Source organism: Octodon degus, unplaced genomic scaffold (genome assembly GCF_000260255.1).
Source record: "Octodon degus isolate 3935 unplaced genomic scaffold, OctDeg1.0 scaffold00205, whole genome shotgun sequence".
In the NCBI taxonomy this organism is placed as follows: domain Eukaryota; kingdom Metazoa; phylum Chordata; class Mammalia; order Rodentia; family Octodontidae; genus Octodon; species Octodon degus.
In genome coordinates this window covers 3,677,989-3,690,529 of record NW_004524781.1, presented here as the reverse complement: position 1 = coordinate 3,690,529, position 12,541 = coordinate 3,677,989, and the positions used below count along the sequence as shown (strand labels likewise).

The window sequence follows — 12,541 nt, the reverse complement described above, 5'->3', positions numbered from 1 at the left end:
GGTGCTGGGGGATTGAACCGCGGTCCCTGATGCTTTGCCAAGCTTGTTCTAAGTAGGTACCTTAGACCACTGAGCCATCTCTCCAGCCCCGGCAAATGAATTTAATTGTGTTAAGCTGAATTCCAACTTAAGATTCTAAAACTAGAACTATACCTTTGTGTCAGGCATGTATAGCTGTAGGCAAAGATTGAGCAAACTTGTGTTCACAAACTTATACTGTCAAAAAGCAAAATCATGGCAGACGTGTTCTGTAGTAAAAGATAATCCTAGCAATGGCAGCTCTCCCTCAGTCCCTGATATTTATGACTATTTCTGTTCTTTGAAGCCTTTGACAATGCAGAAGTCTTAAGGACATACTTAAGCTCATACTCTGAGGCAACTTCCTTGTTTTTCAAATACCTTCTGCTAGAGAGGCAATATGTACATGTAAATATAATCAATCATTTCAATTAGACTATGAAAGTAGCCAAGAAAAATGACTGACAAATGAAAATTGGTTAGTACTATCAACATTTCTTGTAATGAGTGTTCATTCAGTAAATGGTTGACAAGGACAGCTTTCCCAATAATGCACTAATGTATTAACTTAATAAAATTTGTGTTTTTTTCTAAATCTTCCTACAGAGCTCTTATTTTAGGCTGAGTCACACATGAGGGTTCTTTTGCATCTGTGTGCATGATTTTGTCTACACAGTATGGCCTGCATGATCACCAACAGGGAATCGTTCGGGAAAAGACTGCCATGTCTTATCTGAGTAGTTAGGTTGCAGAGTGTGTAATGGCTCAGTTTAGAGGAAATCACCGAGTTTCCTTAATTTCTAATTGGAGATGTGATGTTGTGATAACTTTTGGAACTACTGTATGAAGCCTAAATTTGTATTATGTGACAGGCCTTCTTACAGTATTCATTGTAAGTAAATAAAAATGAGTTTACATGAGTTTTCAAATCGTGGTGCTGCTTTATTAGTTATGTTGGTCTAAAAGAAGAAACAAGATTTAATTTCTTCCTAGCTTTGTCTTTTTAAATATTTAACTATTAGTAAATGTTCATATAACATTGAATCTCATATATTGTGTCTTATACGAAATTGGATTATTGTAAAAAGCAGTGTTATGTTGCAGTATGCATGATAAACACTTAGACGTTGTTTACAAAGCTATACATATATGCAGAGTCTTAAAATATGCATATTTAAAATTAAGTTAAATTCAGTAATTGCTTTTGATCCCTAGTTCCCACTTCCTCCCCAAAATCACCTATTACTGATTCTTCTTTCATGATGCAGTCTATAATTTTTAAGTTAACATCTATCTTACTTTTTTAGGGAATTCCAGGATTTCCAGGAAACCAAGGTTTAATGGGGCAGAAGGTTAGTATTAATGAGATCTGAAGTGTCTGGGCCTGGATATACTTATTAAAAGTATAAAGTGGTGATACATTACTGTCTTCACCTTGAGCACAGTATTTATGACATTCTATTTTATTAGTTATGTTGGTTAGTTATATTAAACTGTTGCATGTTTACATGTCACATGATTTCAGAAAATGTTAGTTTTCATTGATTTGTTTTATTTAGATGTCTTTCCAGTCCCCCAAACTTATTTTAAAATATCCTAATAAACTTTTAAGTTTTTATTTAAGTATATTTTTTAAATTTTACTCTTATTTTAAGAAGTAATTTTGTAGCATGCCTCTTGAGGCTATTGTTTTCTCTTAATACAATGATAGTTTCCTTTCACTGATTCCTTTCAATGTTTAGCCATAAAAATCTGCTGTTATTCTAATTATTATTGCTAGTAGGTGAACCATTTCTTCCTTTTGGATCTTTTTTAAATGTATTTTTATTTATTTTTAGTGTTGTTAAGTTCACTAAAAAAGAATCTAGTTATGAATTTCTCTTTACTCATCCAGCTGAGAACCAAGTTTGCTTCCTATTTGTGAAATTATTTGATAAACAATCAATGTGGGGAAAATCAGCCATTATCTTCATATTATTTCTAGTTTATTCTATTTAGAATATTTTATTTCTTGCAATTTAAACTTCTATATCTCTTAATGCTATCTTCATATTTTCATATCTTTGATTTTTGTCTTCAATTCAGGTTAAATTATTAATAGATAGCTTCTAGTTTACTTGTTCATTCTTTATTATTTCTAACTTGATGTCTAAGCCATCAATTAATTAAAATATATAAATAATTTGGATACAGGGGAATATTTCTAATTCTAGCACTTAGGAGCTTAAACCAGAAGGATCATGAGTTCAAGACCTGGCTGTGTTGCATACTGTGTTGAAGGCTGTTCTGGACTACATAGTGAGACCCTATTTATATATTTCAATATATATTTTTATTTTTGTTACATTTAATTTTTCTTTATTTTAGTTTATTTTTCATGTATTTAGGATAGGGTGTACAAGGTCTTCAGGGTCTCACTACACAGATCAGATTCATAATGATCTTCCTGTTTTCAGCCTCCCAAGCACTGGGATTACAGGTGCACACCACCATGCCCAGTCTCAATTACAGCCTCAGTGCACCCCTGGGGGTGGGGCCAGCACAGCAAGCCAGGGATTGAAGCCCAGTTGCTGCACTCCTAAGCAGGTGCTTTAATCTGCTGAGCTATTTGGCCAGCCCTGTTATTTCTAATTTTTAAACAGTATCTTTGTTGGATTTTTTGTTCTTGTTATACTTTCAATTCTAACAATCATTTGTGTTTCTATTTTTTAAAGTTTTAAACATCTCAGCTATAATTCTTACATATATTTCATATATAGTTCTATTTCTAATAGTACCAGCATTTTAATTTGTTATTACCATTGAGTCTTGGTCCTGTTGTTTGCTAACTCTTGTTTCTTTGTTGTTAACTATGAGTTCATTGTGTCATCTTAATTTTGTGGAAGTGTTTCAGCGTAGCTAGTTAATGGAGAGCTGGTTTGTGGTAGCCATAATATCAGTTGAGCACCCTTCTTTTTTTTTTTCAGTGGAACCGGGAATTGAACTCAGGCCCTTGTGCTTGCCAGGGAAGCGCTTATTCCACTGAGCCATCTCCCTGGCTCATGAGCCCCCTTCTAAAACCCTAAGTTGGCATAGGCGTTAAAGAATTCTGTTTTCTCTCTGTGGTTTGCACAATTTAGCTTCCTCGTACCTGAGTGTTCTCCCTGATCCCATCCTGGTTCCTGCATGTTTACCTTTACACGATTTCTGCATAGTTCCAAATGCTCAGAATTATAGCTCTGCTCAAACACCATCAATCACTCACAAGAAGGCATTTTTTTCAGGGTTTTTGTTCTAAATTTAGTGTCCTTTAGAATACCTAGGTAGTCACAGCGTCAGAAGCTACAGTCTCATTCCTATTACTCTAATCTCAATTTTTTAATTTAATAATTTATATTCACTGCCATATTTGTTCAGCTGTGGGAGAGATAACAGTCCACATGCTTTTTTTGCCTTACATCACCAGAGGTCTGAGCCTCTAGGTCTTCCGCTGGCAAGCTGAAAAATGTCACTGTACCGCGGAATATGTGACTGATGGCGAAGGCTCAGACCCAGGGCGTTCTAGGTGTTGGAGCCCTGATTTCTCTGTGTCACTTTGCTTCTTTCTTGCTGTAATGAAATGAAAGCAGATCAATTGGGGGTGATTGTTTCAGAATTTCATTCTGTAGTACTTTAGGAGACTAATTTTGAGAATGAATTGATAATGCAGTAGTTTTAAATATGATCTGCATTTTATTTTTAGGGTGAAATTGGGTCTCCAGGACCAGTAGGAAAAAAAGGATCTCCTGGATTGCCAGTATGTTACGGTCATTATTATAAGAGTGTTTGCAGTATTATTATGTACAAGGAATTTGTATTGTGGAGTTTAAAACTATACAGGATATAGCAGTAACAGTGAGATTTTTGAACTACACAAATTACATAATTTGTATTTCGAATATTTTTATTTTTATAGAGGAGTCAATTTCTTCAGACTTTCAAAGAGATGGTCATTCAAATAAGACTTGGAGTTCCTTATTATTATTAAATTATTATTTTTTATTATAGATAAAAATCAATGAAACAGATACTCATTATAAAGAGTTCTAAACACCCTGAAATAGAATAAATTCAATAAGTATTCTTTTTTACTTAAAATATTTATAACTTGTTATACTTATGAAGAAGAATAAGTTCATATGAAGAACACAAAAATTCTAAAGCAGTGAATGAGTTAGTTTAGAAATTTAGAGGAGACATAAATGTTTGATATTAAAAACTATGTAAATCTAATCATACATGTGCAAGATTCTAAATATGTTTTAAATGTATTTCAAGAAATGATGTTGATTTTAGTCTGTCAGTCAAACTGCCCGTCATGATTTTCATATTTGAAAATTTATGACTCATTTAATTATGAAAGATACATGTTAAAAATAGATATTTACTTAGTGCTTAGTGAACTATTTTGTGCATTTTGCATCCAAGGATATATAAGGAAAATGTTCATTAATATGAATTTTAGTTTAAGGATGTTGAAAAGATTTTTCCCCTTCAAAATAGAATGTTCTTCCTCTATTTCATAATTGCTAAATATTATTTATTAAAATAATTAAATTTAGTTACAAATATTTAACTTTATTTTAAGAAAAGGAAGTTATTGGTTAGTTTATTACACCTTAACAATATTTATACTGAATATTTAAAATATTTTATCCACTTGCTATGACCTAGTATATATCACATGTTATTGAAGTACCATGCCAAGTTAATAACAAAGTATTACAGTAGTGACAAGGAATTTTAAATATGGCCACATTGAGACTTTATTTTCTGGTATTATTGTGTTCTAATTATTTTTTGCACATCAGATTTCTTTTGTTAAGTATTATATATATGTGTGCATATCTATCTATCTATATATATATAGAGACAGAGAGAATGCTTATATAGTATTAAAGTAGAAATAAATATAACACATACTATAATATTTAGAGATATAATATATATAGACGTTATATATAATTCATTATAATACAATATAAATTAAACCAGGTCCTAACTGCCAGAATCATATGGTTATTTTATTTTGAATCATACTGGTGACTTAAAAATATAACTATTATGCAATGTATTAATTATTGCAACTGCTCTACTAATCTGTTTTGAAATGGTCTCATTGCAACTTCTTTCTCAATAAAATTAATATAAAAAAGTAAAGACATGAAAGTACATAAGCCAATGAAACACTGGAAGAGAACAAGCTCTGGTTTCTATGAACACTAGGAGGATGTTTCATAGAATTTGGTAATAGTCAGTTGCTTTACAACACTGTCATGAAATCGGGTGCCAACAAAGTAACAGTGAAGGGCTGAGCGGAGGAAAGTTTTGTTAAAATCTAGAATTTTGCACTCATGGACTGATTCAAAATACCTAAATTTTTCATAACCCATTATTAATAAAGTTTATGTCAAAAAAGAAAAAATATATAACTATTTCATAACTTGAGGATAGATTGCTACAGTCACAAAATTTATTAAATTATAATTCTTTCAAAGTATTGTTCAAGAAAACAGAAATTGCTCAAATTATGTAAGTGAACAAAACTACTTCTTAACCCTCACAATGAAATTAAATTAACATGGAAAATATGCTTTTCTTTAAAAATTCGTCTTTTACAACTTATTCATTTTCTGTTGTTTTTAACAATAGAATAATAAGGGCTTTGCTAGCCCTCATTCTAACTTCTATAGCTTGATTCCTTTACTATTCTTTGTTAGCATTATGTGGGGTAATTTCCTGAATACTGTAGTATTATTCAATTCATTATTATAAAGCTATTTATCTGGGAAATACAGTAATACCTTGGTTAATGAATGCTTCTGTTTGCAAACAATTTATTTGGCAAACTTTTGCTTCTTTTCACAAACTGCACGGCAGGTGATAAACACTACCATGACCCTCTTGCCCACAGAAACACAAACACAGCTGTCTTGCCCCAAATGGTAAAACAAATTAAATTTGTAAGCTGGGGTGTCACTGTAGATACAATATTTTTATATTCTTCTACTCCTGAAATTCCCACTTTCATTTGTAGGGCTTGATGGGAAGCCGTGGCTCCCCAGGTCAGCCTGGCACGACAGGACCTAAGGTAAATATAATGAAATGGAAAGACTAAGAACTTCTGTCATCACAGGACCTTGTATAATCTCTATGACAATTGTATTCACTTGTAATTATGAACTCATAGGTGAAAGCTCAGCATATGAAACAGGCTGAAAGATAATGGATCATTTAAGCAAAAGAAAAGTCTAGAATTCCTCTTCGGTTGGCCCCCTCCCCTTTTAGTGTGTCAGGGGTCACCCAGGAACACTGAGGGCTCTCTCGGGCCTGCAGGGCTTGGAGAAGCATCCCTGAGGGTCTGTAGTTAGAAGAGAAGATACCAATCACCAATTTTTCTAACTGTTTGACATTTTTATTACGTGGAACACATATGAATTTTTCTTTGCAAAATGCCTTGTGATAAGCTTTAGCCATTCCCTGTGAATAAGATAACATGTTATATTTGCTTTTAGATTTAAGCAAAAGTAAGGGAAGCTGAATAGTTATTCTATCAGGTTAAGTCATCTTGAAGATAAAAATTAAATTCCAGAAGTATATAGAATCATGCATGAGAATTATTTTTCCTACTTCGATTTGTAACTCAGTTTACTTATCTGTTTTAACATATCGCAGACAGTTTTATACATTCAGCGTATGTTGACTTTGTCTTTTACATCATCTATAGAAGTTTTAGATTAAACATATTATATATATAATATATAACAACATATTGTATAATATATATAACAGCATAATATGTATGTATACATCACAGAGAATATATAGCAGAGAATAAACCTGGTGAAATTTAGGAAACTTTCCAAACTATTTAGAAATACTTTTCCAAATTACTATTTAGTATTAGTAATTCCAAACTATTTAGGTTCTATGTTAACCTTCCAAATTGAAATGATAGTGTTTCTTTATAGACTCTTTCGGCCTTGACTGGATATGCAAAATTAATATTTGAGCTAATCTATTCCAGTATAATTTCCAAACTTTATAAACCATCATGAGCACTCAATGATTTGGTAAAGGGATGTGCCTTTTCATTGGCATTGGATTCTGGAGAATACTTGGGCAGCAGGAGTCCTGGTGGCAGGGCTGCACGGACTGGTCCAGCAGAAACTGTTCTTGCAAGATGTTGTCCTTAATTTCTCATTTGTTAAAAGTCTCTGCCGTGATTTCCTGAATCTTGTAATTTCTCAAAAATACATCCTTAGAGTACATCAGCTTTTTTTATTAGCCATATCACACAGTCAGTTGAGACTGAGATAGAGATCAGTTGAATCTGCTGGATTTTCCATTCAAGACGAAAACAGTGTCTCTGTTTCAGTGTCTACCATGTGGGGAGATTCTGTGTATTTGTTTGCACAGAAAAGCCACTTCTAGTATCACAGTTTTCTTATTGTAAAATGTATTCTCATGGTTTGTTTTCCTTCATTTTGTACTTTTCCAATTATTTTGTTAAAAATAGACTTAGGTAGAATTACAGCTCTTAAGTTATAGGTAAAATTATATCTATTAATATTCAAATATTTCAACTTTTTTTCCATGTGGTATATTAGTTTAAGTATTGGAAACTTATTTTACAAAAGGCTGGCTAGTAAGTGTTTCAGGTTTCAAGGGCCACATTACCATTGCTAACGTCCATCGTATCATTTACACTTGCAACATGCAAGTGGATGTGGCCAACATGGAATGAATGGGTGTGGGACATGGCTCTGTTCTGGGAAAATTTTAGTTCACCAGTGTGTGTGAGACTGGATTTGGCCCATATAGTTTAGTTGACTGAGCTGTGCATTAGCATATTCCTGAGAGCTGTATCAACTGTACTTTTGTGAGCTACGCCTTCAATATCATCAACAAATGATTTTGTGGGTAAGTGATGAAACCATACTTTTTTGGGTAGGAATAAGGCTAAAACTCTGGTAAACATTAGAAAACTTTCAAGTTAGGTATCATACCTCTTATAAAAATAGCCTTCTACCACTTATAGCCTACTTTTATTTACTGGAGTAATAAATATTTACTTTCTACTCCTGAAATTCCCACTTTCAGTTTTTAAGGAAATTTACTAAATGTTTTTTATATAGCAATGCGATCAAGCCATGTAACTTTGGGCAAGTCTTATTAGCTCTGGGTATTTTAGTCTTAAATACTTTAAGTTCAAATATTATACTCACAGATTTCTTATCATAAGTAGCCTATAAAACTTTTTAAAAACTGAAAATGGAGAATTTTACTTATTAATAAACTAATAAGTCTTTTAATTGCTAACTTTTACTTACTAGTGAAGTCAGATTGGTTCTATGGGTAATTACTGTCCTCTGCTATCACATGTGATACAGCCTGTTTAGTTTCAGGCCTTTACCAGGTGTGTGCATTCAGGTATCAGCATGTTTGAAAGCTAAAGCTACTTTTGATACTCTTACCTGATTAGATAGTGGTGTCTGTCTGTCTCCTTTAAACATACTGCTCTTTTTTCTGTGTATGATATTCTTTGCTCTGTCAACTTGGTACTACTTTTCCTGTTTGTTACAGAAGACTGCACTAGAACAATCAAAAACAATACAAACTAAATAAACATTTCTGATTCATGTTTCTTTTTAAAAAACTATATATTTGAATCTAATTTCTTCAATTGCAGAGGTGAGACATACTGAAAAAGTGAGACACAGAAAATGGGTGAGGGTCAAAAGCCCGTAGGGTGCTGTCAAGTACACGTCACCTTCGAATGTACTGGGAGCAGGCAGCTTTAATACTTAGTTCTAGAAAGTTTATCAGTAGTCAAACTGTTTCTTGCTTAAAAGAGTTTTCTTAATAAGTAATTGGAAAGGTGAAAATATGTTATTTAAAACAACTCCCTTAAGCATCTGCAACAGGTATACAACTACTTTACTTTTACTAATTTATATGATTTTGGTCCATTGGTAGGGGAGCAAAGGTGAACCTGGACTTCAAGGGCTCCCTGGGGCTTCTGGACTCAAGGTAAGCATGGTTGGTCATGTTGGAAACACTGTCAAAAGGTTGCAACATAGGTCCCTTCGTTACTTATGAAAATTATCATTTTGTATCCTGCAAGAAAAAATAAATGAAATTGAGGATTACATATAGGAAGATTAAAGGACATGAAAAGAAATGGTCAATTCAGGGTTTTTCTTTTTGTTTTTAGATATTATGTCATTGAGGAATAAACATATGATATATCCTCTGCCTTAACTTTCTAGAATAATAAAGGTTATACACTATTATGATTATATTCTCTAGGAGCATATTGTCAATGTTTTATTCTTTCTCATATGTATATCCTAATACTGTCAATACTTTTAAAAACCTTTTTTTTTTAAAAAAAAAAAAAAAGAAAGAAAATACAGGGGAATGCAGATTAGGGAAATTGAGTTAATATGTAATATTCTCTTCAGTGGAGACAGCTCAAGAATTTGAGCCAATTTATTTGTAAGATAATAATAATCCCATATTTATAAAAAAATCAATATAAACCTAAATAAAATTAAGTATAAGGATATGGATGCCGATATTGTAAAAATAACTGAAAGTTGTAAAGTAAGATAGAAGAAACTTTAATTAACAAGACATGATAAATTGGGCCAGGTATGCTGGTGCACACCTGTAATCCTAGCACCTGGGAGGGTAAGGCATGGGACTGAGAGTTCAAAGCCAGCTTGGACTGCAAAGTGAGTTCAAGGCCAGCCTGAGATGCATAGTGAGACCCTGTCTCAATCATCATCATCATCATCATCATCATCATCATCATCATCATCATCTTTTAATATTCTTCTGCACTTAAAAATCATGTTATGAAATTATGTAATGCTATATAAAGAACTTTATAAGATTAAAAAGCATTATTTAAAAACTACATTTTATTTATTAAATTGTCTTGTGTGTTTGAGTTAGAAAACATAACAAAATAATAATGGCTAATAAGATTTCAATAATTTTTGTTACTTATAATTGTAAGTTTTGTAACAAAGGCTTTTTAAGGGACCAATGTGAAAAAAGCAGTTTCAAGGAGAAAAGAAACTGTTAGCAAATAGACAAACAAAACTGGTGCTTGTGTTTAGTATTTTAGCTAAACAGTTCATTTTACTAGTTGTAAAACATAATAACACACCAAATACTTATAGAAATACTTATAGAATTACTTATATGAATGCTCTTAGAATTATTCAACTGGTAGGGCCAGGGAGATAGCTCAGTAGAATAAGTGCTTGTCTGGCAAGTGCAAGGTTCTGAGCTCAATCCCCATTTAAGTGGAAAAATTAGGGAAAATACAGAAAATTTTATAGAGATTAATAAACTTTTCATTCCTTACCATTTTTATGATTATAACTCAAAATGCCAATCAAGTTTTAACCATGTTTTTTGAAATTTGAGATATTAAGTAAAGAGAAAGCAGGACATTTCTTAGCAGCAGTAGGTCGGCGGTCTCCTCAGAACTTCTGTGCTCTCCAGGGAGAACCAGGACCGAGGGGTCTTCCAGGAGAACCTGGGTACACGGGCCTCCCCGGGATGCAAGGGACGAAGGTATGCGCTGTTCAGCAGACACGCACTTGTAAGCACACGTGGTGCACGCGCTTTCCTTTGCAGGTGTGGCACTCCGGGCATGGTTGTCTTGGCGATGATGCGCACCTCCCGACTTGGCGAGTGCCGCTGCGTGCAGCCCTGTCGGGGGGCCTGGAGTCTTCCGTGTCTTCGCACAGGAGCTGTCTCCTAGGCGAAGACCTCAGAGGAAGTATGGCTGCAGAGCAGAGAATGTGGAAGCATACAATTAAGTACTATCTTGTGAACTCAACTCTTTGAAGTCGTTTCAAAGCCAAAATTTGTTTTTATTCTGTGTCAGGCACTCTTACCAAAACTTGCACACCTCGGTTGCTGGGACACAATTCTGAAACATTAAAAATCACATTCAGAATTTTTGACCAGGGAGTTCCTATTTATGAAGCAACTGTATTTCATAGAAATTCAGCGAAAATTAATATAAGCAGTTTAAAATACAAAACGCGTATGTTGATTTAAAATGTTTTGGTTGTGATAGTAGCTCTAGGCATCTCACTCGACCTCGTTTTGGCCAAAGCAAGACACCTTGGGTTGTACCATTGTAGGCAGTATTCAGTATTTGAGAGTATGTAGAAACAAATGAAGATGCTCTCCTAAGGCGTCCATGCAGCAGCAAACACCCCCCAGATCAACGTGATCTCTGGCTGCCTCTCTGGAAAGGGTATCCGCTGGTATGTTCACATCTCCATCTGCCTTGCTGGCTGTTTTCTGGATCTCACCTTTCTGTCCCCAGGCATTATCTGCTTGCCCTTTAGACTGTGACACACAGCGTGACTCTTTTCAAGAAGCTCCTCATTACCAGCGCACGCTGCAGCTCGCACTGGCCACTCACCGAGGGGATCTGCTGCGTGGCAGACCCCGTCTGGATTGTCTTCTGCCTGCTCCCCACCACCCCGCGCCACCCTCCATGTCTTGGCCCTCTTCGCTTTTGCAGAAGACCTACCTGCCTGTTTCCTGTCACCTTTACTTTGCTCTTTGTGTGTATCTAGGGTGTGGTTCTTGACCTTCAGTGCTTTTGGGTTAGCAGGAAGCAGCCCTTGCTCAGACAGGTATGATTCTTCAGAATAGAATTGAATTTTCATCTTAGTGAATGTTTAGGAAATCTACTGTGGATATATGATTGAGATTAAGAGAATTGTCTTAGCCAAAAACTTGTAATTTAAAAGAAAACTTGCTTTACAATGATGAAGTTTTACTCATGAAATGTAATGCTGGGAAAGAAAGGAAATGTGGAAACAGTACCCATGGTCCTCCTTTGGACGAATGCCTACCTTTCCTGGGCAGCAGTTTCATATCTATAAAATGAGAGCATTGTAACAGTGGGTGTCTTATGTCCCTTCTAGTTGAGGAATTCTATGAAACTTACTATTATGCAACACGAATTCTCCTTCAAAAGCCCATTTCTAAGCACACATTCTCTAAAATATCATTTAAGCAACATGGTGTTTTACTTTGTCATTGTTTCCTATAAACTTGGGCTCCTATTAGCTTAATGGAAGATTTCTTTTTTTTTTTTTTTTTTTCATAATTTTATTGACAAACAAATAGCAATGAGACAGTTTCAAATCAAATCGCTAGGACAGTTTCAATAACACACTGCATACATTCTTCTTAATGGTTAATTGCTGTACAAGATGCAGACCTGAGATCCTATTTACAAACACCACCAGAACAAATCATTCTATTCATTAAGAGAATGTAACCTTATATCTATCCTAACCGCTTTGAATACACAAATACAAAATGGACATTCATCTGTACACCCTTTTTTTGCTAAGTTCTGTTATTTGAATATTATAGGTGTGTAAACTCAGCAAAATATTCTAAAAGAGTCCAGTAGCCCATAATAACATTGGGACTTCTGTTTAACTGGCAATGT

At 34.2% G+C, this 12,541-nt stretch overlaps 1 protein-coding gene across 3 annotated transcripts in view; it reads left to right on the top strand.

Moving 5' to 3' along the window:
- Window positions 1-12,541, top strand: part of Col21a1 (collagen type XXI alpha 1 chain) — a 243,648-nt gene that overhangs the window by 193,110 nt on the left and 37,997 nt on the right. For all 3 annotated transcript variants that reach the window (XM_023704842.1, XM_023704841.1, XM_023704843.1), the window contains 5 exons: window positions 1,326-1,370; window positions 3,740-3,793; window positions 6,074-6,127; window positions 9,016-9,069; window positions 10,558-10,629. In XM_023704842.1, coding sequence (XP_023560610.1) covers window positions 1,326-1,370; window positions 3,740-3,793; window positions 6,074-6,127; window positions 9,016-9,069; window positions 10,558-10,629 — 279 coding nt within the window. The remainder of the gene's footprint in view (window positions 1-1,325; window positions 1,371-3,739; window positions 3,794-6,073; window positions 6,128-9,015; window positions 9,070-10,557; window positions 10,630-12,541) is intronic.